The 21111-nt window shown below is 35.0% G+C and overlaps 1 protein-coding gene and 1 long non-coding RNA gene across 2 annotated transcripts; one reads left to right on the top strand and one right to left on the bottom strand.

The window, feature by feature from the left end:
* Window positions 1-31: 31 nt before the first annotated feature.
* Window positions 32-787, top strand: LOC107062184 (uncharacterized). Its single transcript, XR_001474482.1, has 3 exons — window positions 32-116; window positions 224-320; window positions 413-787. It is a non-coding gene; the product is annotated as an uncharacterized lncRNA (long non-coding RNA).
* A 95-nt stretch (window positions 788-882) lies between these two features.
* On the bottom strand, window positions 883-16414 carry LOC102584431 (zinc finger CCCH domain-containing protein 31). The gene is made up of 14 exons (XM_006355741.2): window positions 16154-16414; window positions 14896-15073; window positions 13449-13622; window positions 13186-13333; window positions 9606-9920; window positions 8885-9031; window positions 8629-8809; window positions 6877-7157; window positions 6661-6783; window positions 6403-6547; window positions 6067-6335; window positions 5796-5987; window positions 2161-2685; window positions 883-1339 (listed from the first exon to the last, which is right to left on the bottom strand). The coding sequence occupies exons 1-14, from the start codon at window positions 16326-16328 to the stop codon at window positions 1124-1126; spliced, it is 3069 nt and encodes a 1022-aa protein (XP_006355803.1). The 5' UTR covers window positions 16329-16414; the 3' UTR covers window positions 883-1123.
* Between the last annotated feature and the right edge of the window lie 4697 nt (window positions 16415-21111).

Genomic DNA, 21111 nt, shown 5'->3' with positions numbered 1-21111 from the left:
ATGAATCTTTTAGATCACGATACTGATATTTGTATCCTCTCAGGATAAGGGCCATGTATGCTTAGGGATATTGAACGGTTCGGAGGCTGGAATAGGAGATGTTAATTTGATCGGAGGTATGACAGAACAAGGCATTGTTCTTTTTATACCTCGAAAATAATGTCCTCTTTGGAGAAAAAGATTGGATTAATTTTGCTGTTTTTCTCTGGATTTACGTATGCAGATATTTCTATGTTAGACAAACTAGTGATTTACGACAATGAGAAACAGCAGATTGGATGGGCTCCAGCAAACTGCAACAAGCTTCCATCGTTATCCTGGTAGGTCGTCCAGACATACGTTTATCTTGCTGTTTCATATTACAGCTGCTACTGGAGCTCACACGATACCATTTTTGTTCTTGTATTGACAGAATATATCAATGATTACTGTGAAGATTTTGGTGACATATCATAGGAAGAAGCAGGCAGAAAGTATGTCAGTATCGTACGCATACCAATGTTGTAATACAGAAAATTCACTGTAATCACCCATAGAATTATATATTGATATAATAGCAGCCTTATATGTATATTCAGTTCATCCTCAAATCTGTCTTCCATATTATATATCTATCACAAAATAAAATGAGGAGTTGAGTCTGAACTGGCAAACTGAAGTCACTTTCGTAACTCCATAATTCATTCCAGAAGTGATTGAGCCCTAAAAAAAACTAGTAAAGAGCATTTTACCCTTTAAATAGACCCTCCAATTGACCGTATGGTTATATACAGGCACAAAAAAAAAACTATACAACTAAAATCAAGCTCACCATTAATTATCATAACCAAGAAAACACATAGGAGGGGGAGATGAAATGATTAAACAAAAAAAAAACTGATCAAGACGAGAAGTATCTGCAGTTTCAGCATTTTTGGATATCAAAAGGAACTCCATCCTCCCTTATGAGATAAATATGTACATGACAAACTCTTCTATAGTTGATAATTTAAGAGTATATGAGAAACCTTTTTTCGCGCTGTTGCTACTGAAATGATTTCACAAGTCAAAACCCCTACTTCTATGCGAATTTCCATAACATTAACTCTCCGAGCTGCACATCATTCAGGAGCTGATCCTATATCTAGACAACCTTACTCAAATTTTGATTAAGGAGTGTTGCAAAATCACCAGGCTGGACGCCTACAGGAGGATGCAGTGAGAAAACATACGAGACAGGCTTCGACTGCACCATTGGCTTTCTGGCTCTAACCTCATCGAATAATTCTCCAAGGTTCTGTTCATCAAATAGAAATGAATCATTGAGAAAAAAGCAGCACTCCCTTGCCAGCTTTTCCACCTGAAGCAACAGTGTCAAACATTCAGTTTCAGCTAAAGTAAGGGCCGGGGGGGGGATAATCTGAATCAATGAAGCATTTCTATTAGCACAGATGCGATTTAGGGCGAGGATGAGTAGGAGGAGAGAACTATTTGCAGCATGAAAAGAAATACGGAAGGGGACTAAGGTTTTATAAGGAGACTATATTACAAAACTTGCCAAGATTTATCAACGGTTCAAAATAACTCAAGAGCCTCAGCCAATAGAAAAGAACAGAGAAACATCTTTAGTTTTTTCCAAATGAGATTTTCAGGCATTCTCTTCGAAATGTGCATTGCTGTATGACAACTTAAAATAGCACTCATATTCCTGGTGGGAGTGCTTCCCCCTTAAAGGGGTCCTACCCAGCATGAATCTTAATTAGTAAGCTTGGATCCCGGATACCAAATGGTTAAACATAAAATATATTTATATATATATATATATATATATATATTGAGACAAAGCAGCTCCACATACAATGAATATTTTCATGTCAATTGTCAACTTCCGAAAAGCTCAATTACTATAAACTAATTGATATAGATTTTGCATTTATGTTTCCAGGTTCCTTTCCTGCCCCATTACACCCACAAATAGCACTTCAGACAGAACTGTCAGAAAGATAGGAGAAGTTAAAAAAATTCAGGGAGAAACTTCTCGAGGAATCTCAGGAAGTTGCTCAAAATTACCAAAAATATGCAATTAACTTCCAAACTTGTCTCTTGTCAATTAACTTTTTAAGTAGAAAGCACTAATCCAGCATCTATTGGGGATTACCAAAGCCAGTATGAGTAAATTACCTGTAGGTGTGAGAAACGTATGTTATTCATGGTGATAATTACTTTAGCTTCATTTAAGGCATCTCCAAGCATCCGGAAGGCAAAATACTCAAAAAAGGTCTGCATCATGCTCCTATCCCCTTCTTTATGTTCTGCTTCAAATTTTGGGAACCATAGGACACATTTAACTTCATTCCATGGAACTGAACTCCCTGCAGTTTTGGATATTATCGTGTTGTATGGATGTGAATGGCCCCACAGAATTCTGACTCCAGTTGGTAACTGATCAAGTGTGGATTCATCTCGAAGGGATGTTGTGGAGATTATCGAAGATGGAGCATAAAAACGTGCAAGATGCGATGAAAAATATAAATCATTGTCATCTAGTATGAGGATGCGCCCATGATAGGGTACAGGAAACCATTGCAGAAGTGACCACATATCAGCAGCATCATTCTCCGGCAGGCATAAACTTGACAGGACACCAGAATAAGCAGATGGAACTGAATCGTGAGAAAACAAACATGAATCTCCATTCCGGCATCCCTATAGATATGTAAATTTAGAATATGTCAGATAGGAGTATCAATACACTTGAAAAAAATTGGTATGAAGAAAATACAAAGAAGCCAAAGATATGCATTAGGGCCATCTAATATATGATAAATTTTTGGACAAGGTAAATAAGCACCAAAAAGAAAAATATTTTCCTCTTCTATCTATGCTTATTTTCAACTCCCCGAAGCATTTCGTCGATTCTATAAATATGGTACACAATTAAATGTTCATCTTCCCCATTCTCTCTCCTCCTCCCTTCCACTAATGCAAGCTCTTCTGCCTCCTCATTCTGTTATACACCTTCTCCTATCTCTTTCCAAATCCAAATCACCACTTCCCTCCTTCACCAAACTCCCCCACCCCCTCCCTTCACGAGTAATTACATACAGAATGTGAATATACATGCACTTGCAGATCATGAAATCTTATTCTACAAACAAATAATTAGATCACTTCGTTAAAATGGTAGCATGGTATATATTTCAAAAGCAGGTAAGCCGTACTTGTGATGATTCCCAGGTCAAATATGACTACTAAGATATATAATAATTGCCATGATACTGTTCTATCGAAGCGGGTGCTTTAGAAGTTCGGCCCGGTTTTTTTGGTGTCCTAGGGGAGTGTGATTGAAATTTCTAATCCAATAAGGCCCTATCTAGTGAGTAAGCTGGAGTCTCCAACCATGTGCCAGTTGTTCAACTGAGTGGTACAAGACTCAAAGATCGCACCACCTTGTTGATTGGGGCACTCCCAAAACCACCGCACAACCCCCTCCCCCACCCCCCCCAGAAAAAAAAAAAGATGTAACAAAATTACATCTGAGATGACTGATGCACCAAGGAAGAAATAAAGAAAGTTGACAAATCAGACTCTAATTTGATTAAAATCAGCTTACTGAATATGCTAACTGCGGTCACAAGCTTCCTGGATGAACACGTTAACTGATTTGCATTTTTTGAATAAAAAAAAGTTTTACGAGTTTATAGAGTAGACATTAGGAAGAAAGCTGGAAATTTTCCAATAGAAAAGATACAGGCTGGTGAAACACTGAGTGTCCCTCTTTCGGTACAAAGGCCAAGACTCAAGGTCAAGAATAAATTAGGTTTTTGGACAATATCTGAATTGGACTCAGAAAAAAGAGTATAAGCTTATGCAAGTAAGTAGATTAAAAAGGAATTCAGAAGTCACTTAACCTCTCATAATTAGACTAGACATTTTCTTCCTTACCTTCCTTTTTTTTTTCCAATAAAAATCTTTCTTCCTTAACTCACTATTCACATCATAAATTAAAATCAGGAAATATAGAATACTATTAATTTTATGAGGATCACTACAGGTGCTCATAGAATTAATGATGATATTCTACATGGACTATTCCCACTACGCAGAGTTTGACTCGAACCACCATAAAGATAATAGGAAAAAGCAACCCATTCATACTTTCAGCTTCAACATGCAAGTAATATAGGGGCATTTGCACAAATGGATTTTTTGAGACCACTACTCAAATTATATCCCATTTAGCCAGTGCGTTAAATTTGTCTACAAAAAGATGAATACACTCAACTATTTTTTAAGGTAAGATTTAGCCCACTGAGCTAGCAAAGACAGAAATTAAAGAGAGGCATCAAAAAAGACCATATCGCAGCAAGTATGACAACATTTCGAGCCATATTTCAAAGACATCTTTTTTGAAAATATCATAAGTCAAAATAATCTCATTGATCACGAAGACGGTGTCAATATACTATGTGAGTGCAGGGATATCTTTATTACACCAAATGAAGCAAAAATGAACTATTTACCCTCCAGAATGCACTCTCAACCCCTTCAAATATTCTTCTTAACTCCAAATCAACCCAAAAATACAAAGAGGAGCAACCTTCCTTAACTCCTTTTCCCTATCATTCATTTCCTCATTTTTCAATAGCCAATACTTTCTAATGCTACAAAATAGCAGCCTGCTCAAAAAATGGTTGTGGAGATTTGCTGAGGACAGAACAGCCTTGTGGAAGAATGTAATACAGCAGAAATATGGACAAAATGGTCAGTGGTGCACTGAAGAATCCACTAACACTTACGGAGCTGGACTATGGCGGACCATCAGGTTCTTCTGGAATAACCTTGGGAAGGACATTACCTTCCCAGTGGGCAATGGCAGAAAAATTCTTTTCTGGAAGGATAACTGGGGTGGTCAAGGCACTTTGCAAGAGGCTTTCCCCACCCTCCTTCAACATCAGCACCAACCAAAATAGCACAATAGAAGATACCTGGACAACTCAGAGATGGAACCTAATTTTCAGGAGGTTTATGAAATGATTGGGAGGTTGAGAGAGTGGCTGCTCTACTTGGTAGAATAGGAACTTTCACAGGTACCACCAATGACCCTGATATGATCAGATGGAGTCACAAGACAGATGACAAATTTTCAGTCAGCAGAATTTACAGGAGGGCCCTTTCAGAGCTGACAGGATGAGAAAGAGGTCCCTGGAAAGCTATTTGGAGAAGCATGGCACCTGATAAGGTGAAATGTTTCTCCTGGTTGGTAGTAAGGAGGGCATGTCTTACCCATGAAGCTTTACAGAAAAGGAAATCTCACTTAGCTTCCATATGCCCTCTTTGTATGGAAGCTGTTGAAACAAACAGCCACCTTTTGCTCCAATGCAAGGTAACCTCTCGGGTCTGGTCCTTATTCATCACCTTGGCTGGGGAAAGCTAGACAATGCCAGAGCACACAGCTGATCTATTGAGTTGCTGGATCAGAAGGGGAGTGAGCAAAAGCCAAAAGAGATGGACTTGCATATGGTGGACTATATGGAAGGAGAGCAAAAGAGAATCTTCAAAGGCAGATCAAACTCCATTCAGAAGATCAAAGGAAAATGCATTTCTACTTTATGTTTTTGGTGTAAAGAGCAATGTATAATAGATGAAATACAGATGGTGGATTTCCTGGGTTTGTTGTAATTAGCTATCTATGTAATCACACTTTTGGAGGTGGCCAGCATACCCTTAATGTTGATGCATACATGTCACCAGTTTTTTTAAAAAAAAAAATTGTTATGGGCAAAAACTTGAATAAGCCTTAAAACAACTGATACCTGTAAAGAGAAGAAAAAACTGCAGTCCGGCCTCTTCGCTGATGAAGAATGAGAGAAGGAGCAGTCCGGACCCCGGTTGCACATTCCTCTCAGAAAAAATTTGCATAAGGATGCCTCCCTTGTGGAATGCCAATCACCATAGACCATTATATCACTCTTTCCAGATACAGCCGAAGAGCACTGGCTTCTCATCTATTCAACATCGAAAAGGAAGATGATATCAAAATCATGACATCAAATAAAACAGCAAAGTAAAAACAGAATACAGTACCTCTTTGACTACACTAGCCAAATTTTGAGCCACGTTATGTGCTAAAGATTCATTGTGCCCCAAAAATGGAACAGAAATGCATTTCCTTGTTTCACTACCTTGTTCACGGAGCTTATAACTCATATCTAAGGCATCAGCATCTAAATACTGCTCACAGTCGAGATGGCACTTGTGCTGATATTCATTTGGATTATAACAAGATGGTATGCCACTTGATGTAGCAAGAAATTGGGGTCGATATCGATGCAAAGAGTTCAGAACTTCATCATCTGCAGCAGCACAAGCTTAGTGCAAAAAACAAAAGGATCTAAACTAGTAAAATTCAGGATGACATACATGACTCAGCAACTTGGTTCAGTGACGATTGCAAGAGATTATGGAATAAGCACCACTCTTCTTCAATTTTCGGAAGCACTATTTCTCTGTCTTTTGTATCATCCAACTTGAAGAGTTGTCTTAAATGTTCAAGGCGGTGTTTGTCCTTCATTTGGAGATATATGTAAGAAGAAACCTCACATCCCAGCAAATAAAGCAAAAGAACCAGGGGAGGAGGGAGGAGAGGGAGAAGAATATCCTATAGTCATGTGGTTTTACCTTGAAGGCACGCTGCCAGAACTGAAACGCACACGCATTTGCCATATAGATTACCTCTTTTCTACCCGATAAACCAGTGGTCCTAGAATCTCCACTGAAAAAGTCGTCAATGTACTTCATGAACTGGAAAATCAAATTTATTGATCAAAGAATGTTCAATTAATCTAAACATCAATGAAATTGGCATTCTCAAATTCAAGCATATAGGGATGGTACCAAATTTTCTTGGCCAAAAGGACGAAGAATGGGCTGTGGCTGCATATCCATCAATATACCAAGAACAATGCCTTCTCGTAACATTCCTATGGCTCCAAACTTGACTATTAATATAGAAGCATCAAATGAAAGAGAAAAACTGGCAAGCAATCTTCCATAAAAAGTAGGTTCATAACGGCTCCTTGGAGATACTTTTTGTAGTGCATGAATGTCAACAAGCAAACTCAATGCATCCTCAACCACTTCAGGTTCTGGAGGGTCTAAAGCCTTCCGTAGCAGAACTAAACCAAAGATCCATAAGTTAAATTTTAATATCCCACATTATAAACAGCAGTAGACCAAAAAAGGGAAAAGAGAATTAGACAACAAACTTACGCAAATTGATGATAATAACACTCAAGACCATGCTAATTAGGATGAATGGCAGTTGTTCAGCCCATTTATAAATTGATTAGTCATGCTCTGTGCCTAAACTATGGGTAGCCACTGAGCAGGTCGGTTCAACTTCTTGGTCCAACCAGCCCACCCTGTAGAGGGTGCTGTGGATCAGATAATAGAGTAGATTGGACAAGTTTTTTGTAATACTTGCAGCAAATTTATCTCATGCCGTTATTCCCATTCTTTTGGTTGTAGGCATGGGAGGAAAGTCTTCACACTTCAGAAACAAATTATAAATACAAAAGGCTCTGCATGGATTCACTCCTTACCATATTAGGCATTTCAATTCTCAGTTGATAACATGTACTAAATTGTTAATTAATACATTTTGGATTTTGCATTGTGACCTTGATAACCAACATATCTCTTAGACCTTCAAGACTGCCAGTTTTCACAGAAGAGCAAATTACAGCTCAAGCAACAATCCGATCTGAGCTCTCACACTGAGAACCATAGAAGATTTTACAGAACCAACCAGAATCATTCTCCTAATCTGATAGTGAATTGCAGTAGCTACAGCTAACAAGCATATGGAGATCAGCAAGCACTTTTTTGAAAATGCTAACCATCACTTTGGATATAAACTTTCATGGAGAAAGAATATATAACAACCAAGCAGTAATATGATGAAATAGCTAATTAGCTATCTGAAATTTCACTTCTAGAGTTATGTATGTTCTACAAAATGATGCACATCTGTCCAATGGAACGGGTTGACATATCCAGTTAGTTCGCTTCATGAAAGTTAAAAGACATCCAATATCGGCCACATGCTCCTCCAAATTTGGGGTGTGATATTTAAGTTTCGATATTTGTTGACAAACAATCTTGTTATCTCGTTATCTGGTCTTATCCAACTGTTACCTCATGAACTCGCTTTTGAGGTTCAGTTAAGCATAATATCCACTTTCTTCACATATATTATTCCACAACCACTCTTAACACCCTGTTCTCAACAAAATTTCTTTAAGATGCATGTTTCAGGATGATAGAATCAGGAAGCATAGAGAAGTCGGCAAAACATTTTCCATAATAATTCTCATAGCACTCGTAACAGTAAAGCAAATTCTTAGCAGCGCAAGACTAACGACGTAGAAAGAAAATAGGGGGAGAACAAACAAGACAATCATACATCTCTTCCATCCCTAAGCATGCTTTGTTCATTTTCCTTGAATTACAGAGAAATTTCACAACAAAACTCAAGTTCAAGCAACAAGCAATTTCATGAAGATAATCACGTAAAAGGATAGGGAAAGAAAAGAAACTCTGATGCTCAGAATCCAGCAAAAAAAGCACAGAATTTTAGCTGATTACCTTTGGGATCATTGATGGCTTTAGATTCAGCACAGCAAAGGAAAAGTACTTGCTGCCTTAACGATAACCTCAGTATTGCAGGAGGCTCATAATCCTCTAATTGACCGTAAAATGATCTTTTTACCAATCGATATACATGGCCGTCACAAGTCCGTCCAGTTCTCCCTCTCCTTTGGTCTGCCTGCATCTTAAAATATTAGAAGCAATAATCGCATGAAGAGAGATCAGTATTGGCAAACATGGGCTCACTTAGTACCTGTGATTTGGAAACCCACACAAGCTCTGCAGAATCTGTTTTCCTATTATTATCCCAGAAAACTTGTAAAGAACGGCAAGAATCAATGACATAGCCCACCATTGGTATCGTAACAGAAGATTCTGCAATATTTGTCGCCAAAATAACCTGGCGAAAAGTTTAAGTTTCAGATAGAGGCATCAGTATTTTTTAGGCATCAACATTGTAGAGACGAGAATGGAGTAACCATATTTGTTTTACTGAATATTGACAGCAGCTAGTTGCAGAAATAAAACCAGGAAACGGGGTACAGGGAAACGTTAAGAGATGTTATAAAAATGTTCTTTCCTGCAAGAACTCTTTCTCTGTCATTTGAGCAGGCAGGGGGCTGTGGGGGGTTATAAGTACTTTAGTTGTTCCCTTTTTTTGATGGTGGTGTATGGGCCACCTTGCATGCACCTCGACTAATTCTATCGGGTATGTGCTACCTCCCAAGTCCCACTAGCACAGGTACCGGGTAAATCTGTCCACCAAGGCTTGGGGCTTTGTGCAAATGAGAATCACCTAGTTTTTTTGTCTCTACTGGGATTTGAATAATAACCCGAAACCTCATGGTTCTCCCTACTTTATTGACCAACTATGTCACACCCTTGGGTGAAGTATTCTGCCTGCTTTAAGGACCGTCTCCACAGATTTTTGAGATGCTGATGGATGTTGAGAAAAGAGAGTTAGGAAAGCATACCTTACGGTGCGACTTGCAGATTTTCATGGCATTGAGAGCTTGTTCAGTGTCGATACTACGATGTAGAATATGAACCTTAAATGTTTCAAAGAAACGTTTCAATAAGCGCCACTGCTGCTCAAGTGCATAGTATGTTGGAAGGAAGACCAAAATTCCCTTTTCAATTTCCATTTCGTTTTTATGAATGTATATAATTAAATTGAGTATGAGCTGATACATTTCAGGCTTGATATCAGCAGCAACTTCCCGTGGACTTGGACCAGAACAGCATTTCAGAGCCGTCTCATCTGATTCCATATTAAGGAGTTCAGCTACCTGTTAGGAAAATAATAACTACCTGTTAGGAAAATAATACTCATTGCAGATTCCGACTTATGTAAAATGGAATACATTAGTAATTTATAGGAAGCAAATATTGCATATCCTCTAAATAAATCGCTTGCTGCTCTTTTTTGATGAAGTTAGGATGTTCAATATTATTCCCTTTCTGATAAATTTTAAATATTCCATAGTCTTGCAGACAAAGCAGAAATATTACCCTGTATAAAAATTTTTGCACCATCAAAATATACCATGCAGTGACCAGAAATTGCATAAACTGCAATGAGTTTTCTCAGCAACATGCATCATAGTAGTCAAATAGGAAAAGGGAAATTAATTAAGTGGAAGACCACAGTAAATGTACGTCCTATTTTAGATGTTGAACAATTTGTAAGGTGAATAAGGGGTTAGTTTTTTATTACTGTGTTAGAAGTTCTGATGTTTAGTACTTAGAAACTAGACTAGTTTGATAACATTAAGTTGAACTTGAAATAACTACCTTCTTCAAAATTTATTTGACCCACTTTCCTTTTTTATATGCTAAGAATTATTTGACCCCTTTCCCCAACCTGCAATCCATCCCATAAAAATTCAATGTAACTTACAATATTAGTATTCTATGTTAATATCACTTTAGTCTTCATGTGACATCCTCATATCATATAACTCATATTCACACATTTCATTTGTTATTTTAAACAAAGAGAAGGCATTTACTTGAGCGGAAAAGTTAGAAGTACAAATCATGGTATCTTGGATCTATTCTTTCTAAATTAGGGTAATCTTACTATTTGAAAACTTGCGCATTCTCCCCTTAAATGGATAATTTTGTTATTTTGAAGTTAATACCATAGAGTGTAAATGATAGGTTATTTATGCATTCACAATTTCAGTAAATATTATGTTATGGAACATATCTAAACCTAGCTTTGGAATGGAATGTGGTGCCACTTGCATTAATGTGTGTTGTCTGGAGTGAGGAATAGAAGAGCTTTTGAAGGTGTAGAGTTGAGTCCCCCCCTCCCTCCCTCTCCGTTAAGGAGTACCCTTCGTTCCCTTATTTTCTTACGGTGCACAGGAAGTCCCTATTGTATAGACGAATGGTGGAGTTTGTAGAGAATCAGTTGATTTTTTAGATTTTTTATTTTTTTTGATGAAGTATCAATTGATTGTGTAGATTCTTTACTTTTTAGTATACCACTTGTATACGTTCTTTTGATGAACTTCTTTATGATATGAAATATGTTTACTTGATCAACAATTTATTTTTTTAAAATAGAAAAAATAGTAATGCATCAAATAGTCAAAGAGAGTCATCTATTTTAAGATGAAGAGAATATAATCCGAATCATCCAGCCAATAGTATCACTTAACAATATGGTGAATTGTCAAATTCAAAATATTCACTTGTAGTGAGCCATAGTACCTACATGAAAACATCTACTATTTTTAAATGATAATGTATCTACCTATTTAAGGCCTAGTTGGTGTAAATTATCTTAAGGATTATAGATTTGTAATAAGAACACATTAGTTATTTAAAAGGGAAAATACATAAAAAAAAAAACTGAACTTGGCGCGAGAACTTACTTTAGTACTTAAACTACACGGGTGTTTATATACCCCCTTAACATCTTTTATGTGAATTATTTTCAACCCTCCGAACACCAGCCTTGTGCGCGTGTTGTTACAGCTTAGAACGGCGTGTTAGTCATCTTTTAACATTTTTTTAAAATTAATTTTGCCCCTCCAACAGTAATATCCGACCCATTACCCATTTGAAGAACAATCTTCACTTTTTAAGAACCCTAATTACCTCTTCTCCCTCACCAACCCAATCATCCAAAAATGGTGACCTAATTTATTATATTTTTCTTGATTTTTCTCGAATCTTAGTTCTTCAAACCTAAAAGTTGAATCTTTGAAGGAATTATTGTTCTTCAAAATGTAAGATTCAAACTTATTCTTCTTCATCTATTATTTTGATTTTTTGTTTCCTCACTTTTTCAGTTTTTTCAGTATTTGTTTATTAGTTTTTTCAAGTATTGTCGTTACTTCTTGAACAAAATTGTAGCACACAATGCGATCAATTACTTCACGCTAACGAAAGAAAAATCTTGAGATTAGGTCTTGTAGATTTGAGAGAATGAGAATCGGGCTTAGAGATTTAGGGATATTTGTTTAGAAATGGGTCGGGTTGTATTTTGGGAACAGGTGGATTATATAAAATGGGTAAGATATTTTTTAAACCCTTAGCGACGTGAACCAATGAAAACGCGCGTGTGTAACAATGCCCAGCCTTCAACTGGGCTGGTGTTCGGAGGGTTGAAAATAATTCACATCAAATATGTTAAGGGGGGTATATAAACACCCGTGTAGTTTAAGTAATAAAGTAAGTTTTCGTGCCAAGTTCAGGGGGGTTTTTATGTATTTTCCCTATTTAAAAAGCACTTGTATGTCGCATCTTTTATATCATTTTATTTAATGCTGACCAAGGGTGGAATAAAATGGAAGAATCGGGTTGATATAGTGTGTTGCTGGGGTAAAGGCTTAGGCAGTTGTTATTGCACTTGCAACAAACAATAAATCAAGTATCTCAAGAAATAACCATTGGAAACAATGACCTTCCATCAAAATTTTAATTTAGAAATGAAATATTCTTATTCCTTATATTGGTCTACATGAAAGCAAAACAAACAAAAGGTTATCGTGTTCCAGAATGACCTCCTTGGAGCAAACGTCAAGCTTATGTTTAGAAGCGCAACTTGGAGAAGCAATAACAATAGTGGAATTCAATGCAACTGCTTCATTTCTAGCAGACATATTTGCAGCCAATTACAAAGCCCAATAACTAAGAAAAATAGGGGAAAATGGATAAAATAATAGAACACGAGAACTGACAGTTGTAATTGAATGTTAACAGAAAATTTTCAACAAATAGGACTATATGAACAATAACAGATTCATGTATCCACCCAAGGCAGTAGGACAAAGCCAAGTCAGGTTGACTCAGCGCACTTCAAACTACCATTATGACCAGTAAACCATGAATTTAAACATAAATAAACAAACTTAATCAGGAGAGAGGAGAATGCCAAAGTTACAGATTTTCCACTAACAGCGATTGATGGAGTATGCTTTAAAGACCATAGATGCATGACAACTTTTCAATATAATGAACAAGTTGCTGAATGAATTTTCCTTTTTTTTGGACAAGTAAATGAAATAGATTATCTTCTCTGAAATAGATGAATCATACCTGCTCAATATATGAAACTTTTCGCTGATATATGGTGTCTTGTCCGGAACTAGGGATTGCCAACAGCTCTACTCTTTCACCCCTAGCGAGATCCCTAAAGTATTCACGGTATCTTGCTATATCAGCAGTAGCAGACATTAAAACCACCCTGTAGAGTTGAACCAAATAGACAACACACAATCAGTTTATCACCAATGAGATTATGATGCACGCACAATTATATATAAACTACAGAAGAAGAAAAGAACAAGAAAGAATGTTACCTCAGATCAGTTGCTTTAAGCAAATACTGCTTGACGCAAACAAGAAGGAGATCTGACTCTACAGATCTTTCATGCACTTCGTCAAGAATGATAACTTTGTATTTTAGTGCATTCAAGCCCTTCTCTAGCATTTCTTCCAGCAGAACTCCAGCAGTTTTGAACACAATCTTAGATCTGTGACATAACGTTGACTTGATAAGTTTAAGTAATGAAGATACATCACAGCGAAAGAAACAATAATAATTAGTTGAATAAAATTGTTGGATGTGATTGGAATACAAACACGTTCATATGTTCATTATGGATATTCATTAATACTGTTTCACAAAAAAGCGGGGACATTACCAAGGAAAAGGTAAAGATAGGTATATTTCCTTTTAACCACAACATCTCAGTTCAAACATCAGAGTAATTCCATGCTGTTCCATGCAAACTGCATCTTGATAAATCAATGCTTAAGGTGCCAAAATGACTTCCCGTGTAACAGCCACTGATGAGAGGAGCGATTACTGAAATTTTTTCTCCTATTCGGCTAAGATTTGTTTCAAATTAGTATTGAGTCTGGGATATCTAAGCTGGAAGTTTCATTATGAAGCTGCTCTTAGCTTCTTATATATATATATATATATATATATAGTAGAATATATGTTTTAAATTAGTTTACTGTATGTTATAAATTACCAATTTTGATTTTAGACGAATTTTATTTCCCGTTTCATCATTAGTTCCAAGTGCAGATGTACTAATGTCAACATAGTGCTTCTATTTCCCGTTTCATCATTAGTTTCAATGGACGCAAAAGATTCATTTAGGGAACATGACTAATGGGGCCTAAGGTGTAGTCATGATGATATGCTTACCTTACAGCCAGCGTTCTTAGGAGTCTTTTCTAGTCTATTTAGGGATTTGCATGTCAGTAGTAAATTTAGAGAACCTCTAGTGTCGGTGAATCGCAGATTATTGGATTTCTTTATGAAGTACTAATTTTTTTACTAGTGATTAGAGGGATGGGGAAAGCCCCCATATAAAAACAGTACACCAAATAGGGCAAAATTGTGAGATTTTATATATCGACCTCAAGCTTGAGATAATGAGTAGCTGTTGGAACACACCCTAAGACTCTTAACTTTAAAAACTGTGCATGTGTGTTTAAACTAAATGATCTTCGTCAAATAAAATGTTTTCTCATAAGTGAACCCTTGGCAAGAGTAAAGACTATGTTACTCAACTATCCAAATGCTGCCCATGCAGGTGCACCAAAAGGTTTTATATTATGTAAACTTTTGCTTTTGCTGTCTGATATATAGCTTCTGTTATAGGATGTAATGCACTCAAACTTCAGATCAGAAGAAGAATAGCGACCAACTCAAACATTATGAGTGAAAATTTGAAACTCAAGCAAGACATGGATGAAGAGTTCATCTGAGAGAAAACCAACAAAACCTACCTTTCTGAATAAACTCTCGAGTGTCCTATATGGTAACCAACTTCTCCACCTACTTCACATTTGCGAGCCTTCGCTACCATTCTAGCAACTGCAACCACAGCAAATCTCCTTGGCTGTGTACAAAGTATGGGTTCCATGTTTGCTTCCAGTAGAAACTGAGGGACTTGCGAGCTTTTTCCTTAAAAACCAAGCAACAAGTTACCGATTGAATCGAGCATATTGATAAATTCTAAAACAGTAGCATGACATTAAGCAAATGTTGTGCACATTTAACAAAAATTTACTTTTGTTGGAAATCTTTTTTCCAACAACTCTGACCACTAAGGCTTTGACATGTCGAAAGAAATCATCTATTCTTTTTTACCCCACTGAGATTTGAACTTGAGACCTCATAATTCTCAACCTACTTCATTGACCACTAAATCATACACTTGCTCTTGATCACACAACTTAAAGGAAGTGTGACAAAGTCAAACCCTTATGGTAATTCTACAGGGACAAACACTTGCATTTCTAACGAGAATTTCGTGTTAGATGAATCCACAATATAAAGCAATGACTTTGCACTCAAGGGCTTGACCTAGTGGTCTACGAAGTGGACCAATCCTTAAAGACTGAGTTTCAAACCCCAACAAACAAAAAAAAACACAAGGTAAATTCTTCTCATCTATCTAGACTAGACTACTGGTGTGAGGTAGCACGTATCATAACCTAGGTGTAAACAAGCTGGCCCGATCACCAAGTTATTGAAAAAAACTATAAAATACCAAGACTCATGTGCATGTTATTCTACTCCCATGACACTTAAAAATGCCTCTTTCTTTCTCTCTCTCCATACTCCAATGATTCAGTATACTTTTTATCATCCGTCAGTATGCCATTAGATCATTGAAATTTGAAAAGTAATCACTAGAACTACAATTTTAAGTTCTGTAAGTTCGTTCAAGAAAATGAAACATCTTTTATGACATATACTCCATTAAAAATAATATATTTTTTCAAATCCCAGCAAAAACAAAACACTGAGTGATTTCTTCGTATCTACATGTTGCTAGTGGTAGGTATTCCGTGAAATTAATACAGGTGCGCGTTTATCAAAAAAAAATCAAAACCTTCAATGTACATATATCCAGTCCGATTCCGATTCTCATAGATAAAGCAGCTCTAAATACATTCCATATATAATCAGAGTCCAAAATAAGTATATACATGTGCAGCAACTACTTATATAGAGATTGAGCAAGAGGAGAATTAGTACCGCAACCAGTTTCACCGATGATAAGAGTGACGCGATTCTCCTGAATTTTCTGAATGATTTTGCTCTTCAAAGCGGCAACTGGTAAAACAGGAAACTCCAACGATGATGATGAAGTCGGAGAAGACGGCGGTGATATCTCCGGCAGTGATGATGATGAAGTCGGAAAAAACGCCATTGGCCGGAGAAATCAAAGCCCTAGAAAAAGCTTAGCGAACGAGTTTAGGCGACTAGAACGATGAAAAAAATGTGAATTCTTCTGCTTTTTTTTGTTTGATGAATGGGAACTGCTCCCGCCTATGGTATTTATAGTGTGGCGGTAATCTCACGCGCTAGAGAATACGTGAATTGTGTGTGTGTGTGCGCTGACTGAATATTACAGTCAATGGTCTTTCAAAATTCAAATTTATTTCAATATTTGTTTTTGTCCTAAATAGAATTTTGTTTGTCCTAATGCAAATCTGTCTAAATATAATGACAATAAAATCCTAATATGCCATTTATTTAAGGTTAAAAATATTTTTAATGTATGAAAAATAATTTATAAATATTTGACATTCACAATACCACATAGATTGATACTCTAAACCTAATGGAATTTTCATACGATAAACTTTATCTTTCGTCATTTTTTGTTTTTTTAGAGGACAGTGAAATTATATAAGTTTAACGATAAAATAAAATAAGTATTTAAGAGAAAAATAAAATAAATAACAATATATTATATACAAATTTCAATCTAGTTAAGACTATATTGTAATGAATGTTTTTGTGTATATCATATTTAAAAGAGGAACGATAAGGTAGTAAAGTGTGAATTCACCACGCGCGAGTTTAATTATTTTTGTTCGCTTATCAACAAATGAATCGTTAGCTTTAGAGACAACGGATAAATTTATGAAGAATCTTTTCTACAAATCATCTCAAGACTTTAAACTGCATTCATGCTATTGATATTCCGTTTATTTCGCCGCATCTCAATTAGCTTAACATCAATGATTACGAAGGTTCATGCGTGGTGCCGCTTATTCTAGTGCCATAAAATGAAATGCATTTGTCCGCAATGCAACTTGTCAAAGGTTTTAAGAAATGTGAGTCAACCTTTCTTGCTGCTCTAACTGGAATCATTAAGAATTCTGTTGAGACAGTTATTTTGCTACCATGTATTTAACACGTCCTTGATGATAATAATTATCTATATTAGAAAAATATCTTAATATTTTGCACAAATTAATCAACTTGAAATAGACAATAAAAAATAATTGATTATAATTAGAAATAATATAAATTTCTTAATCAAAAAAATTTAAAGTAAACTCAAATTATACATATACATTAACATTAAATACACATCGACTTGAATAAAATTTAAAAAAATTTAACGTTAATCTGAAATAAATCAATGAAATACAATATTATAAAAGGAAATTATATTAATGAAAAAAATCAATTTGAAGTTAACAAATATGGATAAAATTAGTTGAAAAATAACTTACATACCTAAACTTTTTTAAAAAAAAATTATAAGAAGCAAAATCAAAATCTTTATTTACACTCAAGAAAAATAAATCTAAAGCTTAACCATAAAAGGAAAATATTTTAATGGTCTTACAAAAATTCATTAAAATTGTTACTAGTTTTAAATGAGTGTTGTTTTAAAAGATTTGATATATCACAAAAAATTAATCTCTTGAAATTAAGATTTCTTAGTGCAAATTTTGAGGTAAAAATGGTGATTTGGAAAATCCAAGGTTGAAGTTATCTAACGCAACTGTATCAACAAACAATTTGTATTCATGAGTTAAAAAATATAATTATATTCTTGTATCAATTAATATTAATGTAATCAGAGGCGGATCTACAAAGGGCAAAATGGTGTCACGTGACACTACATCATCGAAATATATATATATATATATATATATATAAAATTTATTTAAACCCAAAAAAAATAATCTAAAGTTTAACCATAATAGGAAAATAATTTAATGTTCTTACATAAATTCATTAAAATTGTTACTAGATTTAAATGAGTGTTGTTTTAAAAGATTTGATACATCACGAAAAATTAATCTCTTGAAATTAAGATTTCTTAGTGTAGATTTTGAGGTAAAATTGGTGATTTGGAAAATTCAAGGTTGAAGTTATCTAACGCAATTGTATCAACAATCAACTTGTATTCATGAGTTAAAAAATATAATTATATTCTTGTATCAATTAATGTAGTCATAAGCGGATCTACAAAGGCCAGGGGGTGTCGACACTGCTTCATCGAAAAAAATTATATATATATTTAATAAAGTGACACTCCTTAACACTGAAGTGCCCTCAACTTCGTTGCTTATCCGTGCTAGTTCCACGATCAAGATCACGTGTTTGAACCTGAAAGTCGTCATTTCTCGTACATTTTAAGTTACATCTGAAGTTATCCATTCACCCTTCTCTCATGGGCTTATATAAAAAAAACATTTAATATTATTCTTTTTAAAAGATTATTTTGTATGCATTTTTTAAAATCTTTCTAGAGAAGGTATAGCAGTGAGCGTGAAATGTGTTTTACTTATGTTTTTTTTTTTTTTTTTTTAAATGGCGACATATTATTTTATTTATTGTTTTTCATTTTTAACCGATGATACCCCTTGCAAAAAACCATGCATACGTGAATGTAGTATTGAACACATATATATTCATGCATCATATGTACATGTATATGCATTGTATTCATGTAGCAATACACTATTATATAATATGTATTTAATATATTTTCTAACAATATACATTCAATTATTGATACATTAGTATTAAGAGAACACATACAATTCATACAAGTTAGTAACAAATGAATAATAGCTATAAATGAATATAAGTGAAACTAGAGCGAATTAATACAAGAGCGAATGAATACAATCTCCTGTTATTTTTTGTTTGTATTTTTGTATACACCTTTGTATCTTTTGAAGCGTGATATTTGATTAATTTGTTGCGTTTGTTTTTTAAAAATAAAATAAAATAATGTCGCACATCTTAAGCCTCTCGGTGAGGAATGTATTCGTTATAAGTACAATCTAAATGCACGTATGAATTTAAATGGTTGGTCGATGCAACCTAACATGCGACTCACACATCGTTGTATTGGATTAATCATTTTAAGGCAAATCAAAATAGTGTCTCAATCCAGGCTAACCTATCAAATTCCAAGACCACCTGATTTGGACTGAACTAATCATTTTAAGCTCATCCATAAATAGTGACCAAACCTATAAACCACATGGATTGGGCTAAGGGTGGTAAAATTAAATCTAATCTGCCCAATTCATTAAAGTTTGAGCGGGTTATTAACCCACTTTTTAAAAAGAAATTTGATATGTTATATACATGGAAAATCATAGTTGTTCCCCAAAAAGTAAAACCATTTACAAGCTCATACCCCATTACTTTTATACCCATTTTTATAATCCAACACAAATCTTCATCATCATCATCTTTTAGGGGTTTCAACAATCATCTATGGAGAACCCCCAACTCAAATCCATGGACCTTAATTCAAGCATTATCTGATCCCAATTCCAATTTCAATCCAAAATCTCCATCTAAGACTAATTTAATATCGGGTTTCAATTCATACTATCCTTCCCCTTCTTGTTCAATCTACAACGACTGTTTCATTCCTAGCAGAACACTACTAGTTACTCCTTTGATATCATTAGGGTTTATATATACTTTGATGGTATCAAATATTCAATGAACTAGCTAAATTGATACTTGACACCATCAGAATATATATATACTTTGGTGATATCAGAGAAGAAAAAACAACGCTTCATTTAAAACAGTACTCAATTACTCCTTTATATATATATATCCTTCCCCTTCTTGTTCAGTCTACTATGACTGCTTCATTCCTAGCAAAACACTACTAGTTACTCCTTTGATACCATTAGAGTTTATATACACTCTGGTGGTATTAAGGAGGAAGAGGTAGCGATTCAATGAAAATTAGTTAAATTGATACTTGATACCATCAGAGTATGTATATACTATGGTGACATCAAAGAAGAAACAAGTATCTCAATTACTCCTTATATATATATATCCTTCCCCTTCTTGTTCAGTCTACTATGACTGCTTCATTCCTAGCAAAACACTACTAGTTACTCCTTTGATACCATTAGAGTTTATATACACTCTGGTGGTATTAAGGAGGAAGAGGTAGCGATTCAATGAAAATTAGTTAAATTGATACTTGATACCATCAGAGTATGTATATACTATGGTGACATCAAAGAAGAAACAATAGTTTTTCACTGGAAGCACTACTCAATTACCACTTAATACAAGCACAATGTGTGTGTGTATATATATATATATTCTGGTGGTTACAAAGAAGAAAAAACAGGATTTTATCGAAAACACTACTAGTGACTGCTTGATACCACCAGATTGTATATATACTTTGATGGTATCAAGGAGGAAAAGATAGTGATTCAGTGAAAACTAACTAAATTGATGATTTTGATACCATCAGAATATATATACTCTGATGGTATCAAAGAAGAAAAAACAGTGCTTCATTGAAAACACTACTAGTTACTGCTTGATACCACAAGAGTATATATATACTATGATGGTATCAAGAGTAATTGTATATTAATACGTCAAACGAGTATGGCGTAAATAGTTTGGGCCATGAGTCCATTAAGGGTAAATAGTTTGTGTTGGGTCCAATTTGGGGCAAATTACAGAAATCACATACTTTAAAGACAAAATTACAATATATCCCTTAAAAGTTTATAATTACAGAAATCCCCAAACGGATACAATAATATAAGCGCTGATACATTAATCTGATGCGCGAGATACATTAATCGTTAAGTAAGATACATTACATTTTATACATGATACATTAATCTGATGTACATTTTATACATGATACACTAATCTGATGCGCGAGATACACTAAT

Source organism: Solanum tuberosum, unplaced genomic scaffold (genome assembly GCF_000226075.1).
Source record: "Solanum tuberosum cultivar DM 1-3 516 R44 unplaced genomic scaffold, SolTub_3.0 scf00208, whole genome shotgun sequence".
Classification (NCBI taxonomy): Eukaryota; Viridiplantae; Streptophyta; class Magnoliopsida; order Solanales; family Solanaceae; genus Solanum; species Solanum tuberosum.
The sequence above is the reverse complement of the archived record's forward strand: the minus strand, read 5'-3'. Positions and strand labels throughout refer to the sequence as shown.